The 22,781-nt window shown below is 39.5% G+C and overlaps 1 protein-coding gene across 4 annotated transcripts in view; it reads left to right on the forward strand.

The window, feature by feature from the left end:
• TSPAN3 (tetraspanin 3) overlaps window positions 1-22,781 on the forward strand; it is a 38,249-nt gene that overhangs the window by 12,699 nt on the left and 2,769 nt on the right. For 2 of the 4 annotated variants that reach the window (XM_063638732.1, XM_055277631.2), the window contains exons 2-6: window positions 14,973-15,164; window positions 15,361-15,435; window positions 16,959-17,060; window positions 18,328-18,480; window positions 18,787-18,870. In XM_063638732.1, the coding sequence (XP_063494802.1) occupies window positions 14,973-15,164; window positions 15,361-15,435; window positions 16,959-17,060; window positions 18,328-18,480; window positions 18,787-18,870 (606 nt within the window). The remainder of the gene's footprint in view (window positions 1-14,972; window positions 15,165-15,360; window positions 15,436-16,958; window positions 17,061-18,327; window positions 18,481-18,786; window positions 18,871-22,781) is intronic. The other 2 variants (XM_055277632.2, XM_063638733.1) reach the window with 2 other exon arrangements.

The raw sequence follows: 22,781 nt of genomic DNA on the forward strand, positions 1-22,781 counted from the left end.
GGACCAAGCCGGGAGCCCGGGCGCGTAGGACGGCGAGGGGAGGCCCTCAGGGACTCCACGGGCTCCAGCTGGCGCCTCCGCGCTCGGCCCACGCGGGCTGGCTCCGTGCCAGGCGCCCCAGTCTCCCCTCTGGAGTCGTCGGCTGGACGGAGAGGGCTCATTGCAGACTGTAACAGGACCTCGGGCTCGAAATAGGATCTTCCCCGGAGGCTCAGGTTCCGCGCTCTTTGTCGGGCCCCGCAGACGAGTGGCCGTCCCGAGGCGGGCAGATCAGTGGGGACGCCGCGGAGCCGGGGCGGGGGTTCCACTTAACGCCCTTTGTGTGTGGAGAACCGGCTGGCTGTCACCAGCCCAGAAAATGAAGGGTTTCAACTCGTGGAGCCAAATAATCCATTGACCAAGAACATCGGTCTGTTTTGTTTTGGTCATGGGGGTGACCAAACTGTGAGATTATAACCCTTGGTTAAATATATGCTGGAGATGTCACAAGATTTTGAAAGTGATGAGTTCACTTTCAATAAAAGGTGGCTTATGAATTTTTAAGGGGTACACCCCCGTTGAAAGGAATGTTTATGTCATCTTAGTGTGGATCCTTATCTCACCAGGGACTTTTATAGTAACCTAAGTTGTTCCTATCCGTCTCTCCACCCTCCAGCCCATCTGGACTTTGCACCTGGATAAATCTTTTAAAACGTTTCCTCTATCACATCACTTGATCTGAAAATAAGGAAAACAGAAGCTTCGGCGGTAGAATAAGGTTCAACTCCTTCCCCTGGTCTTGCAGCTGAAGTCCTCACTCAGTCTGGTCCTAAACCACCTTGCCTCTCTGAACTTGTCATTTCCTTAAACACTTGAGTGCCCTGGGCAGATTGCTCTGTCCACAGTCGCCAGAGCACTCCTTGAACATTCCGGTTAACCATACTCTGTGCCTCTTCCTCCTCCCCATTCAGCTCCTCCCTCCCACGCATACACACACCTGTTCTGGAAAGAATCCTTTCCTCCTCTCCCGACCCCCCAACAAGGGATGAAACTTCATATCCTGACAGCTGTCTCATAAAAGGATGGTTATATATTAAAAAGCACTTACTACACACTTGTATTGCCAGAGTCCTTCAGGGCATTTGTGTGTGAAGAGTCCTAACTGGGAGGTAGTACCTGTTCGCAAACACCCAGGCGACATTGGGATTTCCGTGATTTCTTCTTTTCCAATTAGAGCAGTGTTTCTTATATTTTAATTTGAGTTACAGGCTTATTTATTTTATTTTTTCAGTTTCTTGAGTTTATTGTGCAGAATGAAATGCACATACAGAACCAGTTCCATTAGCAAAAGTCGTATCAGTCTCCTCTGTAGATGTGGCATGATTTGTGAATCTGACCATTATAAAGGCATCTATTGCTAATTTAATACGTATCTATATACCTACTGCTACTTATGCATCCATAACATCTTTTATTCCATAAAGAGAAATGTATTCTACAATGATTAAGTCATTAACTCTCATAGCATCTCGTTATAAACCAGGAGTCAGCAATCTGTGGCCCAAGAGCACAAAACGGTTAGCTACCTGTTTTTCTACAACCTGAGAGCCCAGAATAGTACTTACATTTCTAAATGACTGGAAAACAAATGAAAAGAAGAATACTGTTTCTTGGCATGTAGAAATTATATGATGTTCTCCTACCATTCGACCCAGCAATCCCACTACTGGGTACATACTCAAAGGAATATAAATCATTCTATTATAAAGACACATGCACGCATATATTCACTGCAGCACCATTCACAATAGCAAAAACATGGAACCAACCCAAATGGCCATTAATGGTAGACTGGACAAAGAAAATGTGGCACATATACACTATGGAACACCACGCAGCCACAAGAAAGAATGAGATCATGTCCTTTACAGGGACATGGATGGAGCAGGAAGCCATCATCCTCAGCAAACTGATGCAGGAACAGAAAACCAAGCATCGTGTGTTCTCACTTTTTTTTTTTTTTTTTTTTTTTATGAGTTACAGGCTTTTTTAAAAGGAAAAATAATTTTCAGGGGTCCCCAAATGAGAAACACGTTGTCAGCTAGTAAGCTACCTAAGAGGTAAAGATGTGGCTTTGTACTCTTTACAGTTCCTTGTGAATTTATGGCCATAACTATTTGATTTTGAAGAATATTAGGTGAATTCTAGGTTATTCAAGCTCAGGGACTGGAATTGTTCATGTAACAAAATATTGGAAATACAGTAACCATTTTCTTTAAATTAGATTTTTATTTAAAATGTCAGTTCTAAGTGACTCCTCTGAATCTTTGGATATTGGGTAAATATATGTACCATTATTCCAGTGAAGAAAGTTATTTTGAACTTCAGTGGTGCTTTTTATAGCGAGTTATTGCCAAGACTGAAGTGGTAATGTTTAGTAAAAATATGCTTTATCTTGGTTAGTAGGGGGGTAAAGTTTTTGTTAGCTGTGATAAGGAAGTTAAGCAGATACGCTGGGGGCAGATGTGGCACAATGCAATGTAGCTAATGAGGAAACAGAATTAGGTGTGTCTCCCAAGAAATTATTAGTTTATGGACTAACTGGGAATCTGATGATGATGGGTAATGGCAACTAACATTTGAGTTACTATACCCCAGGCACTGTGCTAAACACTTTACGTGGCGTATCCTCGCAGCTTTCCCATCTAGCAGGGAATATTATGTATATTTTAGAGGAGAACATTAAGGTTGACTGAGCCAAAGTAGCACACCCAAGGTGTGGTACAGCCTGCGTTCAAACCCAGGTTGTCCCATACTCTAGAGACTGTGATGTTAGGACAAAGTGTGATTTCAGAAGATTTGTAAAGAGAAGAAACTTGTTAGAATCACTTCTCTAAAGCATGCTGATTTTGACATTGCTAAAATTAGAAACTGTACCAGAATTTACATGACACTTTGTTTTGTTTTGAATTAAGTCATTATGAGGAAGTACATTAAAAAATGTTAAAAGGTTCCTCCTGGGAGTTTGTAATGCATTCTTCAGTTCTAATAAATGTATTCTTATATACTGGCCCCTCTCTCCTTTTAATGCCTTGAGATGATGTATAAGTGGAAGAATAAACATACTCTCCATAGAGCATATCAAATGTTTACCTAGGTTCCCTTGGGCAACTGTAGGCAATAAAAACTATGTTGCACTGGCTCCTCACTGTCAGATGGTAATGGCTGATTGTTAACAAGGGTCAAAGTTTTAATTGCTTTGGCAAGACCTTTAAACTACACTTTCTTATGTCTTGATATCCTGATTCTGCTGGCAGTTTGTTCATTGAACTGTGACATGGAGATAGATATATACCTGAAATACTCAGGCTGTAAATTATCTGACAGCTAAAATCATTACTGTTGATTTGGTGTAGATAGTTTGGAACAGTGCTGTAATAATGTTACTCTGGAAAGGCACAAACCAAAAAGCAGAAACAATCATTTCTAAAATCCTGAAATTTGTCTTAATGGAAATAGGGAACTCCTGCTATGGTTAGAATGTTTGTCCTTTCTAAAACTCATGTTGAAACTGAATCCCCAACGTGGCTGTATTGAGAGGTGGGGCCTTTAAGAGGTGATTGGGTCATGAGGGTTCTACCCTCGTGAATGGATTAATCCATTCATGGATTAATGGATTAATGGGTTTTCATGGGAATGGGACTGGTGGCTTTATAAGAAGAGGCAGAGAGACCTGAGCCAGCATACTCAGCCCCCTCACCATGTGTGATGTGCTGGGCCACCTCAGGACTCTGCAGAAGGCCCTGACCAGATACTACCCCCTGACCTTGAACTTCCCAGCCTCCATGTATGTAAAAAAATTTCTTAAATTACCCAGTTTCAAGTATTCTGTTCTAAGCAACAGAAAACAGACCAAGACAGTTTCTCACCAAATTCTAGAATATTAGGATTTGTAGCTTGAAAGATAATCTTGGACAAGTGAAAGGATATATAGCTTGGATCAACTTGGATCTCTATTTTTATGGAATAATGAGGCTTTAAATGTAAGTGTATTCATGCTGGACCCATGAGGATTTATTGAAGGTTAGAAGTGTTTTAGGTAAATGACTAAATTTTAAAGGCTTTTTTTTTTTTTGAGACAAAGTCTTACTCTGTCGCCCAGGCTGGAGTGCAGTGGCATGATCTTTCTGACTGCAGCCTCCGTCTGCCGGGTTCAAGCGGTCTTCCTGCCTCAGCCTCCCGAGTAGCTGGGACTACAGGCGTGTGCCACCATGCCCAGCTAATTTTTGTATTTTTTAAATAGAGACAGGGTTTTACCATATTGGCCAGGCTGGTCTCGAACTCCTGACCTCGTGATCCGTCTGCCTCGGCCTCCCAAAGTGCTAGGATTACAGGCGTGAGCCACCGCGCCCAGCAAAGGCTATTGTATTAAATAGTCATTAGCCTATTCTGTAAACTGTACCTTTGTACCAACGTCAGACAGGATTTTTAGTTTGGTAAGTCATTTAATCTGACCAAAGAGGGCTCGTTTAAAACAAGTTTAAATCTTCTTCCTACCATTAAGTTTTTATTCTGGTAAATTAATTGATTCTTTAATCAAGTCCTATGTTATACAAATTACTTTTACTTTTTTTTTTTAAACCCTATTAGAAAAGCTAATTGGCTAATACTTATTTTGCTCATATTTGTCTTAGGCATTACAGGGACTGGAACAGAAAGCTTTATCCATGCTTATAGAATTTATAATCTTAAATATCTATTTAGGTTGTTGTTTTTCATCTGAGAGGTGATAGTATAAAACTGAGACACCTGTAGAGTGGGGGAAGTACCACAAAAAAGTCAAACGCCTTTTAAATAAATGCCTTTAGAAATAGCTTTGGAACGTGGCACCTTCACTAACCATCATTCATTCATATGAAATACTTTATACATATAAATTGTAGTTGAAAGCCATATGTAACCTTTAAAACTTATCTTGCCTTTAAAAATAGAACTTATCGGCCGGGTGTGGTGGCTCATGCCTGTAATCCCAGCACTTTGGGGAGGCCAAGGCGGGCGGATCACCCTCCTGACTAACACGGTGAAACCCCGTCTCTACTAAAAATACAAAAAATTAGCCAGATGTGGTGGCGGGCGCCTGTAGTCCTAGCTACTCGGGAGGCTGAGGCAGGAGCATGGCGTGGACCCGGGAGGCGGAGCTTGCAGTGAGCGGAGATCAAGCCACTGCACTCCAGCCTGGGCAACAGAGCGAGACTCCATCTCAAAATAAGTAAATAAAACTTATCACACTTATGTCTGTGAATGTATATAAATAAGGAAAATTTGTCAAATATAACACTAATATTTGAGCACCTACTTTGTGCTGTATTGTTGATAAATGATGAAAAGACAGTGAAAAATCCCTATTCTTATACAACTTACTTTCCGGTGAAGCAAGACACACAAAAATAAACAAGAAAAATGATCAGAGTGATGTGTTATGCAGAGAATTAAAGGGTGATGTGATAAAGTGATTGGGTAGTGCTTTATGTTGGCAAAAAAAATCTGGAGTATAAGAAGTTGCTGGCCAGGCGTGGTGGCTCACGCTTGTAATCCCAGCACTTTGGGAGGCTGAGGCGGGCGGATCACGAGGTCAGGAGATCGAGACCACGGTGAAACCCCGTCTCTACTAAAAATACAAAAAATTAGCCGGGCGTGGTGGCGGGCGCCTGTAGTCCTAGCTACTCGGAGAGGCTGAGGCAGGAGAATGGTGCGAACCCGGGAGGCGGAGCTTGCAGTGAGCCGAGATTGCGCCACTGCACTCCAGCCTGGGTGACAGAGCAAGACTCCATCTCAAAAAAAAAAAAAAAAAAAGTTGCTGACTTGGGTGATTTGGAAGAGATTGGGAGATTGGGGGGATTCAGAACTGAAGGAACAGGCTATAGGCTGTAAGGAAAAAATATACTTGCTATATTCAAATTACTAAGAGGTTTATACCGTCATGCTTTTGTTTAAAAAATAAAACCTTATAATGAGGTATTTCAAGTGTGGTTCTCCCTTGTCACAAATCTTGTACATACTTTGTGTTTTCCAGCACATCCTACACATTTGAGGTGGTAATATGATACTTTTAAACCGGAACCTGCATCTGATATCCTGGAATTTGTTTCTCTACTTGCTGTATTTCTCCTATTATGAATGACTGCTCTGACAAAGAATATGTCATGGGACACGCCTTCAGCTAACTTTGCTTTTTCATACTTGTTTTCAATTCACTAGAAGAAAATCTAACTTGTCAGGAAGCAAGTACATAATAGGAAGTGTGTGTCTTAGTTTGTCTTCAACAGTTAAGAAAATGAATGTTTCCACTCTTACTACATTCTTAGTCACCTGTCCACTGACAAAGAGCCTTGTGGCCCTGAGTAATCATTTAGAACTTGGAATCAGCAGGGGCGCTCTCTCTGGTTGCAGTTTAAGGAATGGGTTATTAGCTTTCTAGGATATTTATCATGCTTTGAAATAATTTATTGAATTTTATTCCATAAGATCCAATTCAGGTTAGGCTTGTTTGATTTTTTTTCGGAAAATGTATTCCATAAAGTTTGTACTTAGACCAAACAGGTGTACTAAGAATCATTCATGAGTAAATGCGTGTTGAATATCTACCCTTGACCTTTTTTTGAGAAATAGAGTAAACACAGTCCCTGTAGTCTGACAGCTAATGGGGAGAAAGGGTAGACTTTTCATCGAATTAAATTTCTACATGCACCTTTCCCCCGGAAATCTTACTCATGGCTGGTCTCAAGTAAGTCTTTATTGAAAAATATTAACATATCTTCTTCCTCTTCCTTCTCCTCACTGTCTTCCTTTTAGTAGTTAGGCAGAGTTAATAGGTAAGAAAAATTATCTGCATTTATATGTTGTTTTTAATCTACTAAAGGGGTTCTAGAATAAATGTTGACATTTTGTAACTTACGTTGTTGTTGCTACTGATTAAACACAACCCAAGCGTGGATGAACTCTAGCATTACAAAGCTTAAGCACCTCAAGCTCCTATGATGTTGTAATGGACTCTTTTTACAATTAGAGTAGGGTGGGGTAACAGAGGGTCTCAAAGAAAATGCGTATTTAAATTTCATGCTTATCAGATAACCTCTGGAGCCCTACCGTCTGGAAACAGCCAATTTCCATGCTGTTACAATAATTTGGCAATGGCAATTGGTTAATCTCCAGTTTCTTTGCCACCTGAACTTTTGAGTTGTTCAGCCAGTAGATATTGGATTAAATAGAACAACTTTGTTAAGCTGGTTTAATAATGATTATGAAAAACCAAATAGAGAAAAGGTGAAAATAAGGCAGAATTGAGGAGCATGACCTTTGGCATATCATCAGAGTAATAGCAGTAAAAAGGATTAAAATATTTCTTATTTAAGAATAATGGCAATAATAATAGTGATGTTGATGGCAAAAGTGGCTTGTCAGAACTTTAAACTCTTAGCCAGGCGTGGTGGCACATGCCTGTAATCCTAGCTACAAGTAAGACTGAAATGAGAGGATCCCCTGAGTGAAGGAGTCTGAGGCCAGCCTGGGCAACATAGCGAGACCCTGTCTCAAAAAAAAAAAAAAAAAAAAATAGAATTTTCTCATTAGTATAGTGGTGAGTTAAAAAAACACAAAACTTTACACCCCAATTTAAGTAGGACTTTAAAAAAACCTTGTTGCCTTGAAAAGTAATATTTATGAGAAGAGGAACATAATGTACATTGAAAGAATTGTGTTAGATAATCAGAAAACATGTACAGGATGAGTCAAAGCCACACAGACCTGAGAAAAGTGGTAAGTGGGAGAGATTGGCAGAGGTGCCTAAAATATTTAGGATGGAAGAGGTGTCTGTTTTTGGTTGGTTAAGGATACATCCAGGGATGAATTCATTGGTGAGAGAACGTTAAAGCCTCAATTTCAGACATAATTTTAACTATTATTCTAATTATGCAAGTAATATATTTTAAAGAAGACACTAAAAGTATTTTAAAAAGCAAACTGATATCACCCATAGTTCTACCACCCAGAGACAACCAATATTAACATTTTGGTTTGTTTCCAATATGTGATATATGTGTTTTTTCCCCTATCACACCACAAGCATATTATTAAATGATGCTTTAAGAAAATATTTCAGGGCCGAATGCAAACACACCTCTGAATACCAGGGCTTTCTCATTTTCATTTTTGCAGCCATAATTTCGTTACAACATCTCGATGAATTACCTTTTACGCAAATCTGTGTTTCTGACTAACTTTCTTAAGGATAGATTCCTGGAAGTGGAATAAGTAGGTATAAAGGCATCAGTGCTGAGGCAGATATGTATTGCCAGATTGTTTCCAAAAAGATGATTCTCTATTAGTTTGTGCTCCCGCCCATCTGAGGGCCCTTCTCTCTGCACCCTCACACATATTTGAATATTCCTTAACTTTATTGTTGATCAGTTTGTTAGGTAGAAAATGATATTATTTAATAGCTTCGGAAATTCTTCGTAAGAGTAGCTTTAATTTCTGAAAGAGAATTTGGAGTCTTTGGAATGGCCTTTTTACCTTGAGAGTTGGTAAGAGAGTAAATGATATATTCAGGTAGTGGACTTACATAAGAAGTGGTTGTATTTAGTGACGTAAACTATTCTATCAGATTAAGTCAGAGGTGAAAGAAAGCATGGTTGAATTAGAGAATATACATTATGGCAAGTAGAATGCTAAACGATTTAAGATGATTTTTTTTTTTTTTTTTTTTTTTTTTTTTTTTTTTGTGAGACGGAGTCTCGCTCTGTCGCCCAGGCTGGAGTGCAGTGGCGCAATCTCGGCTCACTGCAAGCTCCGTCTCCCGGGTTCACGCCATTCTCCTGCCTCAGCCTCCCGAGTAGCTGGGACTACAGGCGCCCGCCACCACGCCCGGCTAATTTTTTGTATTTTTAGTAGAGACGGGGTTTCACCATGGTCTCGATCTCCTGACCTCGTGGATTTAAGATGATTTTAAGACACTTGTAATGGCATAAGGGTGGAGTTTGGGGAAGCTTTCAGAAATCCACTGTAAGGAATTGCCAATGATTCTTCCCAGGATAGAAAAGAGGTATATGAAAAATAATATGACAGTACAGGAAACTCTGGATTAAATGTTAAAAAGATATATGCATAAGATGGATTCCTGCCGATTTTTTCCCTCTGCTTTTAAAACCTGCTTTCTTACAAAGTCTAGAGTACAGCATTTTTTGCTCAGTCTTACTTCTTGACTTTTTTTCCTTTCTCTCAACACTCCAGTCACTTCACTTTACTAATTGATTCTTTGGCAAAAATCACTGAAGGAGCAGTTCACACAGGCAAGCAAGAATTTGTCAGGCACTGTGCTTTTAGGTGAATAAAGTCCAGATGGTGCCTGTCTTTACATTGTCTTGATTCTTGCCAGTTCTAGAAGTGAATCATCATCAATGGCTACTACATACCACTGCAAGAAAATCACTTCTATTCTTTGCTTCAGCTTCACCCAAAATGTCCTGTGGGATGCTTTCGCCTTCGTATTTCTAAATCTCCATGTAGGTATAATTTTGGCAACAGAACTACTTTATCTCCCCACTTGTAGCAAATCCATTTCATTTTTAATATTGCCACATTCCAATGGCAAGTTACACCGTGGTTGATGAAAATGAAGGAATTTAATAGTTTTACAGATTTTAACTTTTTTTTTTTTTTTTTTTTTTTTTTGAGACTGAGTTTTGCTCTTGTTGCCCAGGCTGGAGTGCGGTGGCGCAATCTCGGCTCACTGCAACCTCTGCCTCCCGGGTTCAAGTGATTCTCCTGCCTCAGCCTTCCTGAGTAGCTGAGATTACAGGCATGTGCCACCACGCCCGGCTAATTTTGTATTTTTAGTAGAGACGGGGTTTCTGCATGTTGGTCAGGCTGGTCTTGAACTCCCGACCTCAGATGATCTGCCGGCCTTGGCCTCCCAAAGTGCTGGGATTACAGGTGTGAGCTACTGCGCCTGGCCCAGATTTTAACATTTTATCTCCTTGTCTCTTTCATAGAATATTTGAAAATTACCTCCCCAAAAACTAGTTTCTAAGCTATGGAAAAAGCAATCTCATATAAGAATGAAATCTCTTTAAGATATTTCACATTTGTGCATATGTAGAGGAAGGGTAAAAGCATAAAATGAAGTATCATACTTTTGGAACTCATACACTTGCAAAATTTTATAACAAGATGGCTTTATTTTTTAGAGAAACAGCTTAGTGGAAAAGCACTGGCTCTCCTAAAGTTTTAAAATGTTGTGACTTTATTTAGAGTGTAGGCTTATTAAAAGATAAGAATGGTTTTTTAAAAATTATTCTTTCTGTAATTTCAGACCTCAGCCTTTTGCCTAAATTTCCTTTCACTTCTTTGTAAAAAGGATGAATATTTTTAGTATACTGTCCTGGCACAAATCCTCCTTACAGGCTCAGATTTTCTCAGTGGTGACTAAAGCAGTTCAGCTGCTTCCAAGTTCTACATTTCATCTCCTTTTCTGTTGTACCTCCCTCCTCCCCACCCCCCTCCTTTGCAGCTGCTTTATTGGCAAAGCTCAGATCCTTTGATAGATCTCAATCCCATCATGGCCTTTCAAAAGAATTTAAGCTCACCTTTTATATAGCTTTTCTGATAGCCACAATTTCTGCATTAAAAATCTGAGGGACGACAAAGTCCCTATGCATACTAGTTAGGAATTTCTTAGAACCTCTCTTCCATTTACTATACTGTTTCCCATGTTCTTTTGGGTGTTCTTCATATTGATGGTTGGATATCATTACAACAATTACTTTTGGCTGTTTTTAGGTCTTCAGCCGCTACTGGGATACCTCTTCTATATTTTCAAAGTAACCAGTGTCATTTCATAATTGTTTATTATACAGCATAAGATATAAGCACCATATACAGATTTCAGTAAAAGCAAAATTTGAAGCTGTTTTCAATTTAGGAAACACATCGTCTATTTATAAGCAATTTGATGTGTATAGTTTCATATCAGCAATCCGTGCAGTTTCCTCTTTGGTGTGTGCAACTAGTAAGTTCCTTTCACTATATGTTGCCAAATAGAGCTTTGTTACGTTCTCATCTTGTTGTGTGACTTGGATGTTGACTGGTTGCAGCCTGGGAAAAAAAACTGTTGTAGAGTCTATCAGAAAAGAAGAGGCAGCTTTACAAATGGCAGCTCCCCACAGCCCTCCATTGCATTTGTTGTGCATCTGGTTGTCTCTGTTGCTGGTTTTTCTGCTTTCTTGTAGTCTCAGTTTCAGATGAGTGCCTCTTTTAGGGAGGAGTGGCAGTGGCAGCAGAGGAAACATTTCCCTTGGCCCATCTCCAAGCAGCACTAAGTGTGAGTCTCATAGGAACCTCTTTAGATTGAAAAGTCATCAATTTATATCTAAAATGCAAGTAGTTCTTCAGTGAACTATGCTTCAGGTTGATTGTTAAGTACATATGGCCTCCAGTTTTCTCTTATTTTCATTCGAATTTACATAGGCTAAAACTAGTGAAGTTTCAGTAGGTGTACCGAAAGCCCAGAAATGGAATTCATTTTAACTCAAGCCTTTTAAGAAATAAATACTGCCTTTTTGAGTAAAAAAAAGCTACAACATTAAAGGATAGAGAAATGTCTAGTAAAAACAAATGACAAAATTTGATTAATTTACACTTCAGATCGCTTCTAATTTAGCGTGAGGACTGATACTATTTACGTTAGCAAAATGTGTATGTGTACATGTGTATGAATATATATCACACAAGTCAATAAAAAGGGGTATTTGGGAAGAGTGTTAAGTAGTTGACATACTTCTGTAATAAATGCACCCAAATTAAAATTAAGCTATTTCTGGCCAGGCGCGATGGCTCACGCCTGTAATCCCAGCACTTTGGGAGGCCGAGACGGGCGGATCACGAGGTCAGGACATTGAGACCATCCTGGCTAACATGGTGAAACCCCGTCTCTACTAAAAATACAAAAAATTAGCCGGGCGTAGTGGCGGGCGCCTGTAATCCCAGCTACTCGGGAGGCTGAGGCAGGAGAATGGCATGAACCTGGGAGACAGAGCCTGCAGTGAGCCGAGATCGCGCCACTGCACTCCAGCCTGGGTGACTGAGCGAGACTCCATCTCAAAAAAAAGAAAATAAATAAAATAAAATTAAGTTAAATTAAGCTATTTGTCTTCTTCCCCACTCCCCACTTTTGTGCTCACCTTCATTCTCTAGTACCATGCCCCAAAAGCACATATGTCAGTGAACTCCGAGAACCTTTGAACAGGCAGTTTGCTGTAAGTACAGCGTTTATATTTATGACAGATATTTATGATACATTAATATATTCCAGATGTAATGGCCATCAGAATTCAGCAACCTGGATTAAGTTGCCAAATAATTGAATAGTGAACTAAAAGCTATAAGCATTGAACTGAAGAGAAACCAGATACAAACCAAATACAAATACAAACCAACGCAAATACAAACCAAAGCTTATGATAGAGTTGGGAGGGTGATTTCAAGGGAAAGGGGTGAGATGAGGTGTACTCAATAAATTTTAACTGATCTCTGCTGTCTGCCAAGCATTGTTCTAGATGATACAAGGGTGAAGGACAGATGGGTACAATTTGTGCTCTCAAGGTGTGTTGAGACAGGTATAGCTATAATTGCAACCGTTTTGATAAATATTCTGTTAGAACCATGCACTGGGAGATGCTTGTGTCCACCAAGGGCAGCTAATCCAGCCTGAAATGGTCAAGAATGGCTTCCAAAAGGAAGAGGTAACATTTAAACTTCATCTTAATGAGCGACAAGGAGTTCCTAGGCATTTGAAGAGAGCATTCTAGAGAGAGCAGCAGAGGGAAAGAAGTGAGAGAATATGTGGTCCATTTGGGTGTAACAGTTCTATATTCATATTTCACAAGGGGTAATGAGATCTGAGGCTGAAAAGGAGGAACAGCTTGGTTCATTGGGGACTCACTTGCCTCATCCTGATTTTAAGTAAGGCTATGGCTTGATCTGGTTTGTATTTTTAATAAATTTAACCCTGGTAGTATAAAGAATATATTAAGATGCAGGGAGAGTCAATAAGTAAGATTTAGGGGGATAAGATAAGTCCCAAATTAAAACAGAAGCACTGCAATGGGGTTGAAGCGGAGTTGAGGTATTCGAATAATGTTTTGGAAGTAAACTTGAAGTTTTGTGACTTATGGGTTATAGAGGTGGGGCAAGGAAAGTTAATCCTCAGATGTTTGACCAGAAAAATTAGATGTCTGGTACCTTTTGCTATGATAGGAATGTAAGGGAAGATTAGATGGGCTGGGCAGGAAGGCAGAAAGGGTTTGAGACAGGTTGAGGATGGCATGTCTCTGGAACTCGCAGATGGAAATGTGTAGGTCTGAGATGATAGCTCAGGTAGTGAGCTACAATGACTAATGAAGCCATAGCTGCTGTAGCCCATGGAAAGCCTAGAGAATGACTAAAGAATAAGGCCAAAGACAGAACTCTGGAGATCACTAACATCTCAGAGTCCGTGAAGAGAATGAAAAAGCGAGCACCTGGGGAAGTAGGAAGAAAACCAGCAGTGGGGCCTCTTGGAAGCCAGAGGAAGAGAGTTTTAAAACAATGTTTTTAAAAATTGCCTTCATTATTCTAGTTGTCTTCTCACTTTAAAAAGTTCATGTTACATTTTAAAAAATCAAGTTACTTTCCCAAATTTACGTAAATGGAGTCTTTTTCTTCCTCATCTGACAGTGATCCTTATGGCCTAGTGTAAAAAAATATACTGATGATCCCCAAGCTTACTGAATTTCATAAACTTAAATGATCTGGGTTTTCAGGTTCAGAGAAGTTAATGATATTTCCAGTATCACCGTGGCAGCTGTTTCTAGTTTGAAGATGATTTATATGTTAAATTTTAAAGGATGATGAAATACTTCTTGTGAAAGTTTAAAAGTACTCTACAAATGATAACTCATTGTTATCCAAATGATAACCAAATGTTTTAACACTTACTCTGACACTGCATTTGCTTGTTTGCATATGAGCCAGTGGCATTGGGCTGTCAGCACAGAGCTGGTACCCAAAGATAGCAAAATTGACAATAGCGGAGAAAGTAAGACTCTGCAGCTGGAGAATGATGCCTGGAGCAGCGGCTGAAATAAGACACACCTATCGCTTGTCTTTGTGTGTTCACTTTCCCTTTAGGTCTTTAATACCTTGTTACTCAGAGTGCGCTCCAAGAAGAAGCTGCACCAGCATCACCTGGAAATTTGTTAGAAATGCAGACTCTCAGGCTCCTCCTCAGACCTCCTGAATCAATCTGCATGTTATTCAGATCCCCAGGCAATTCCTAGTCACTTGAAAGTTTGAGAACCACCATTCTAAAGAATTAATAGAGGGCTTGCAATGTTCTTTAATGACAGCCCTCTAGCTTTGCCATTTCGCTGTCTCTAGGACAGCAAGATTTTTGGAAGTTGAGTGGGTATCATGCTTACTAGTTGGTGTATTTTCTTTTCCTTGAGGTGGGGTAGATAGAGATTAGAAGTGCAGATTCTGGAGTCAGATTGCCTGAATTCAAATCCAAGCTCTGTCATTTCTACCAAATTTCCCCACTTACTGAGGGCAACTGCAGTGAGCAAGGACCCCCCTACTACCATCCTGATCCGTATTGGATGTGGAATTGAGCTACAGTAAGCCTTTAGGGATGTGTAGGTGTGTGTCATCGTTGTTATTTTTTGGTTATGGTTTCTTGGTTCTAGCTGAACCATCAATTCTTGAAAAGTAGGTGAAGTGTGGATAACTTTTTAACTTTAGTATAGAAATGCTCTTAATAAGGAATCATAGAAGACTTTTCAGCTTTACTGAAAAGTCTATAACAGTTACGGTAACTCTCATTAAATTATACCATACTAAGCAATAATAGGAAATTTTTACCAGCAGTGCTTAGAGACCAGTACTGACTTTGTTTTCTACAGGGGGCAGCTGGCATTTTATGCTATGTGGGAGCCTATGTCTTCATCACTTATGACGACTATGACCACTTCTTTGAAGATGTGTACACGCTCATCCCTGCTGTAGTGATCATAGCTGTAGGAGCCCTGCTTTTCATCATTGGGCTAATTGGCTGCTGTGCCACAATCCGGGAAAGTCGCTGTGGACTTGCCACGGTAAGATGTGTTGTGAGAGCACGCAGGAGTATTTAGTCTACGCTACTGTCTTCTTGAACATAAGGCTCCTTGGCTCTTATAGTTGGAACAGAGTTAGCATTTAAACTTCTAGCAATTATTTCTGATAACTTTAAATCGAGTGTATTTAAAGTTATTTTTTCATTTGTATATAATTTTAAACAATGTTTTCTTACAGTTTGTCATCATCCTGCTCTTGGTTTTTGTCACAGAAGTTGTTGTAGCGGTTTTGGGATATGTTTACAGAGCAAAGGTATGTTGTCTACTGTAATTCACATAATGCCTTAAAAGGTGGTGTAAGTGTTTCAAGTAAAATAGAACATATTCATTTTATCAGAGTAAACATTTTCTTTTGCCTTACTTGTTTAATCTGTATTTCAAATATCTAAAGTTAATTGGCAAATATTTACATGTCAAGACTCCTCACCTCATTTAATATAGCAGAGTATTATATATGTATTGTTCTTGATTATAGGTATTTATAGCTGCAAATGAATAATTAGCTGAGAAGTTTGTTCAGATTTCCTTAACACACAGATTGCCTATATGAGGGGAGGCATAATTTTCTGATTTCTGCTTTTAGAAGAACCAAACTCAGGATTTTGTTTTCCATTGTCTCTTTAAAAAATGCTTTGGTCCTGAACATAGAAAAAGATGTTGTGAGTTGTGATCCCACCTTCCACCCCTGTCCTGAGGAACAAGGGGTCCTGCCAACTTAGAACACCAAGTCAGCTGGTGCCAGCACTCCTTTCTTGACCTTCATTCTTTTTAATCATTTCACCGTTCCTTCCTTTCTATTTTGCCTGATTTTGCTGCCTACCTCTAGTACTACTTAAGGCTAAACAGGCTGCTTTAAATTAATTAATATGGGTATAATTTTAGAGGCATGGTAAAGACATAATAGACTCATTCTCATTGTAACTTAATGGTTTTGAGTCAAGGGCATAATATGCCAAGTTAATTTTCAGATCATTGATCCGTAAGGTACTGTAAAGCTGTGCTAAAAAAAAAAATGCAATGGATTATGTCCCTACCTATGATCTGGTTATCAATTTTGTGGACTTATTATATTGCTGTTGTAATTACCAGATAAGTCCAGTCCTCCAAGGGGTAAGGAGGATCTGGTACAAGCAAACTTTACTAAATGATACTTGCTTGCCATTTTAGTAATTGGCAGCAATAAGCTATGAAGCTTGTTTCCTGTCTCCTTTTTGCAATACATTGAACAGTAGCTTTTTCATAAAGTGCCACTTCTAAGGACTGATTTTTTTAAACCTTCTGATTACTTTTGCACCTTTAGCCAACTCTAAACATTGAATAAATAAAATGGAAATAATGTTGGCGTTTGTCCTAAAAGTATCTTACAGGAGCTTCAGAGTTATTTTGTTTCACCTCCTTTAGGAAAGGAAAATGAGTAGTCTTCTGAGAAACTTATTTGTAAAAGGAAGGCGTCCATTTATAATTTAGGACATCTATCCCAAGCCTCAACTTTTCTCCCTTTTGAATACATTGTTAGCCTGCCATTTTGCACACAATCCTCTCTTTGAATGCTTGAATCTATGTGGTATGTGTCTGAATTTTTACCTGTCACTTTTCTCCCTCCTGCCTTCATCTATATCTATATGAAGATGAAGGCAGGAAGGGAGAAAACTTTACAAGAAATTCATAGAGATCTGGCAACTTGCAAACATTTTATTTAAGTATTTTAGTAGGAGCCTTGACTAATGTTACTTTTACTAATATTTTTGAGGGACTGAATTCTTTGTTCTGATTCAGGTGGAAAATGAGGTTGATCGCAGCATTCAGAAAGTGTATAAGACCTACAATGGAACCAACCCTGATGCTGCTAGCCGGGCTATTGATTATGTACAGAGACAGGTGAGCTTTCTTGAGGCAGATTTGTTTTTGAGGACCAATCACTATTGGGTCAACATTAAACTAACTGCTATTTCTGTGTAAATTAGCCATGTCCCTTCACATCCATGGCTATCCTGATGTGACCAATATTTTTCCCCAACCTTCACCCTTGAGAAGTTTATTTCATCACCTAGCCAGATGAGAAACATCTTGAACTTTTTTTTTATCATCTGAATTCCCTTTCCCTGACCCCAGTCTGTACTCTCCCAAAGTACTTAGCCAAAGGGGTGATGATGCAAGAGAGAGGTATGTGTCACAGGAAAGGTGGGAGTCCAGATTGACTCCAGGGGAGGTGGGAGGTCTATATATACCTTTAGAAAACAAGATCAGAAAAGGCAACAGATGAACTGTCAAAAAAAAGTTGTTATGGACAGTTTGATACACACGAAGATAGAAAGAATAGTAGAATAGATGTTTGCACCCCAACCCTGCCTCAGTAATATCAACTTTTCGTCAGTTTTATTGCCCCTACTTACTTTTTGCTTCATTATCTTAAAGCAAATCTCAAAATTTTTAAGACAAAATATTTTAAATACTTTGTCATTGGAAATAATATTTAACTTGGAACCAGATATTTAACATGTAAGACATGAAGATTTTACTTGGTTAGAAACTACCCCTTATAGGCAGTGTACTTTTCTTTTCTTTTTTTTTTTGAGATGGCGAAATTTCACTCTTGTTGCCCAGGCTGGAGTGCAATGGCGCGATCTTGGCTCGCTGCAACCTCCACCTCCTGGGTTCAAGTGATTCTCCTGCCTCAGCCTCCTGAGTAGCAGGGATTACAGGCATATGCCACCACGCCCAGCTAATTTTGTATTTTTAGTAGAGACGGGGTTTCACCGTGTTGGTCAGGCTGGTCTCGAACTCCTGACCTCAGGCGACCTGCCCATCTCGGCCTCCCAAAGTGCTGGGATTACAGGCGTGAGCCACTGCACCCGGCCTGGCAATGTATTTTTCATATGGAGGTTCTGGAGCCACCAGCCATGTCTGGCTGTTTACATTAAAATTTAAAATGCAGTTTTCTAGTCACACTAGCCACAATTTAAGTGCTCAGTAGAGCTTCATGTGGCTAGTGGCTACTATATTGGATCATGCAGGCTTTCCATTATTATAGAAAGTTATATCGGACATCACTGGTCTAGAGTAGCTTATTTTAAAGCTCTGTAGTACATGGAACTTCAGGTATTTGGGTTTTGTGAGGAATAATACCTATTCTCTTCTCCTTTAGCTGCATTGTTGTGGAATTCACAACTACTCAGACTGGGAAAATACAGATTGGTTCAAAGAAACCAAAAACCAGAGTGTCCCTCTTAGCTGCTGCAGAGAGACTGCCAGCAATTGTAATGGCAGCCTGGCCCACCCTTCTGACCTCTATGCTGAGGTGAGTCTCTTGGCCACGACTTGAGTCTAGCCTGATTAACCCGTTTTTCACCATGTCTTATCACCATCTGGGACTTCTTTTCTGCCATCTTGCTTGTCTTTAATGTCATATTGTTTTACTGTAAATTATTATAAAATGCATTGTCTTTGTTTTAATTACATGTCTGTAAATTATACCAATCATGGAATCTTTTTTTCCCCTCTTTCAGTTTCTGTCATTTCCCTTTCTGTCAGTGGGTAGTGGCCTGTGAATCTGCAGCTTTAACTTTTAAAGAACACTTCTAACGAGGATGACTGTTTGTTACAGGGGTGTGAGGCTCTAGTTGTGAAGAAGCTACAAGAAATCATGATGCATGTGATCTGGGCTGCACTGGCATTTGCAGCTATTCAGGTAAGCACAGCTTGCCAAGGAGTTCTATCAGAGTGAGTTGGTTCTCTGTTGTCAGCCCTGAATGGTTTTAATCCCCATCACAGTGAATCTTTGTGTATGTAGGTAATGTCGAAGTGACTGAGGTACTGGCCTCCCATTTCCCATGTCTTCCATTTCTTGTCTATACACCTAGACGCGGAACGGTCTAAAGAAACCAGAAATCTGGATCGGGAGGGACCATGTGTTGAGGGAACTCCTCATGTTACTGTCTTTCTTGATTAGTGAGTGACCTGTTCAAAACATAAACGAACTGTTGTCTTAGTGTATTCTTGGAAGATATTTTAATAGAATGTCACAAAATTTTTAAAAATTATACTTCTTTCTTTCAGTTTGGGAATACAAAGCTTTATTCAGTTTTTTTGTGTGCTAGTTCTCCCTCTAGTTCTTGTTTTTCTGTCCTCACGGGTTTTATATATTCATATACCTAAATCAAGAACTGGTACTACAGCACTGGTCTCTGGCACTAAACACAACAACTTTTAAAAATAGAGGCAAGGTCTCACTCTGTCACCCAGGCTTGAGTGCAGTGACATGATAATAGCTCACTGTAACTTTGAGCTCCTGGGCTTAAGCGATCCTTCTGCTTCAGCGTCTCCAGTAGCTGGGACTACAAGCACGGGCCACCACACTGGACTAATTTTTAATTTTTTTTTTTTTCTTTCAGAAATGGGGTCTCATTATGTTGCCCAGGCTGGTCTCAAACTCCTGGCCTCAAGCAGCAGTCCTCCTGTCTTGGCCTCCTAAAGTGCTGGGATTTACAGGCGTGAGCCACTGCACCCAGCTTATGCTTTCTTTTCTTTTTTTTTTTTTTCGAGACAGAGTTTTGCTTTTGTTGCCCAGGCTAGAGTGCAATGGTGTGATCTCAGCTCACTGCAACCTCTGCCTCCCGGGTTCCAGCGATTCTTCTGCCTCAGCTTCCCAAGTAGCTGGGATTACAGGTTCCCACTACCATGCCCAGCTAATTTTTGTATTTTTAGTAGAGACAGGTTTTTACCATGTTGGCAAGGTTGATCTTGAACTCCTGACCTCAGGTGATCCACCTGCCTCGGCCTCCCAAAGTGCTGGGATTATAGGCGTGAGCCACTGCGCCCAGCTTCAGCTTATACTTTCTTAAGCCTGAAACCTATTTCAAGAGCTAAAAGAGCCAGGTGTGATGGGTTACACCTGTAATCCCAGCACTTTGGGAGACCGACGCAGTAGGATCCCATGAGGTTAGGAGTTTGAGACCAGCCTGGGCAATAAGACTCCATTTCTTTTTCTTTTTTTTTTTTTTTTTTGAGACGGAGTCTCGCTGTGTCCCCCAGGTTGGAGTGCAGTGGTGCGATCTCAGCTCACTGCAAGCCCCGCCTCCTGGGTTCACGCCATTCTCCTGCCTCAGCCTCCCGAGTAGCTGGGACTACAGGCGCCCGCCAACACGCCTGGCTAATTTTATGTTATTTTTAGTAGAAACGGGGTTTCACCATGTTAGCCAAGATGGTCTCGATCTCCTGACCTCGTGATCCGCCCGTCTCGGCCTCCCAAAGTGCTGGGATTACAAGTGTGAGCCACCGCGCCCGGCCATAAGACTCTATTTCTAACAAAAAAAAATTTTTCTTTTTAAAAAGAAAAATGTAGATAACTTTTATTTGTTAAATAAAACCATTGTAATTGCTAATTTAAATGTAACTTGCTTGGATTGCTTGCTCTTTGTATATTTGAACAGAAGCTAGTGTATTTAATGGGAAAGGCCTTTTAAAATGGCAAAAGGATGATTGTTTACTTTGCTGATATTCAGACAGCCCTGAAATGATTAATTAAAAAGCCTACCTCTTTATTTGCCATGGTCTTTTGCCCTTCTAAGCATTTACTTTGCATCTCTGCATAGCAGTAATCTGATGATCAGCAGGGATTTATTTCATATTTTGATTATTTATGCAAACACATTCATTTAGCTAAAAATAATGAAATATGAGGAAGGTCTCTTTTCCCAAATAGAATTCTGAACTGTGCATTCTTAATGATTTTATGTTCAGTAATAAAGCCACATGTATTAGCATGCAGCAAAAAAGCTTTGGAACTGTATGGTACTTGTGGTCATGAAATATGCAACATGTATATAGAAGACTGATAAAAATAATCACTTTAACTATGTCCCTCAACTAGTTAAGTGGCTTAGCCTGCCAGATATTTCTTTATTAAATATTTTTCAATAGGGGCCAATAAATATTTTAACTAGTCTCTTAATTTAAATATGACTGCCATTTGTGTTTTATACTTAAGTCACCCTGACTTAAGTAAAAGCTGATAAAGCTTGATTTTTTCAGTTCAGCAAGGCTGCTTAAGTTTAGGGATTCAGAGCTCTCACAGACTCAAAACCTGGTGGTTTTGAAAATTTTAAAAACTTGGGTTTTAAGGGGAGAAAATTTATCTGAATTAATCATTTTCCCTAATTGTTTTTAAGAGTACCTGTAAACATTCTAAGCTTTTGGTATTCAAAATCTGATAGATTGGTGCCCTGGGTGTGGAAAACCTGAACAAAGGCAGAAATAACTGAAAGATCAGTGAGCTTTTGTGCTTGTACACTGATCCTAATATAGAAATTTAGAGCTGGAGAGGATGGTTGGAGATTCTCCAGTCTTGGCCCTCTTTGTTTAGCCACAAAATTTAGAGTGAGCAAGGATAGTATGGCATGACCATCACACAGAGAGTGTCAACTCTAGAGACCCCTGCCTCTGTTTGTACTCTGCCTCCAATTACAAGTATAAGATTTTCAGAAGATTAAATTCCTAAATTTTGTCAGGAAACCTGACAGTTAATTGACACTTTAGCGGATAAAATACAGAGGTACGATGGCAGAGTTGAGTAGTTACAAATAGAGATTGATTTTTGTCTTGGTTTGGAAAGCCTAAAATATTTATGATATGGCCCTTTAAGAAAATGTTTGGTGACTCTTGCTCTAGTCCATTAAATAATCTAGATTTGGGTAGGACCAAAGTGACCAAGAAAGAAAAACCTGAAAAATACCAGTTAATTGTTATAACAGGACTTTTGAATATAAAAGAATGAGGTTTTAAAAATTTTGATGTACCCCTTATTAATTAGCAGGATAGTTCACTTCTTTGAGAGTAGCCACTCTCTTAACTCATGATCAATTATGAATTATATATTTGAAGAGTCTGGTCTTAATAATTGACAAAAATCTAGGGTTTGATTTGTTAAGCTCCTGAGTATCTGCTGTGAGTAGGGCTGTCTCTCTACAAAGGCAATACGGGGAAAATGTTCGAAGTCTTTACTTTGGGGTCTCATGAAGTTGGCATGTCCTCAAGATAGAATGATCAAGAGCAGACTTCATAGAGAACTGTTTCCCAAGGCCATGTTGCTTTTTTTCTGGTCTCTATGCTGCATGTGAAGCCGGTGGAGGCTGCCCTTTCCTCCTCCTCCTCAATTACCAGTTATTCATTAAAATGAGTAACTTGCTCCTCCTTCCCCTCACACCCTGGCCAACATTGCAAAATGTTACATAAATGAACTCATATAGTTTGCAACCTTTTGTACCTTCTTAAAAACAAATTAGTGTATTTTGGATATAGATCTGCCTTTTTAATTTCATGTCTGCATAGTATTCCATTTTATAGGCATACTTTAATCAACATTAATGGGCTGTTTATAGCAAAAATTTATAACCATGAAATTGTATTATCAGAATGTATGAATGAATTTTGATAGGTATTTCCAATTTTTTCTCAGAAAAGAGTGTTTCTAATGTGCAAAAGTTCTTATTTTTGTATAAGAATGCCTATTTCCCCATACCACCAGCTACATGGTATATCATAGAACATTTTACTTTGCCAGTCAGTTTTTTTAATCACCACTTGTCATTTTTTGCAATTTTT

This window comes from Symphalangus syndactylus, chromosome 5, assembly GCF_028878055.3.
Source record: "Symphalangus syndactylus isolate Jambi chromosome 5, NHGRI_mSymSyn1-v2.1_pri, whole genome shotgun sequence".
Classification (NCBI taxonomy): Eukaryota; Metazoa; Chordata; class Mammalia; order Primates; family Hylobatidae; genus Symphalangus; species Symphalangus syndactylus.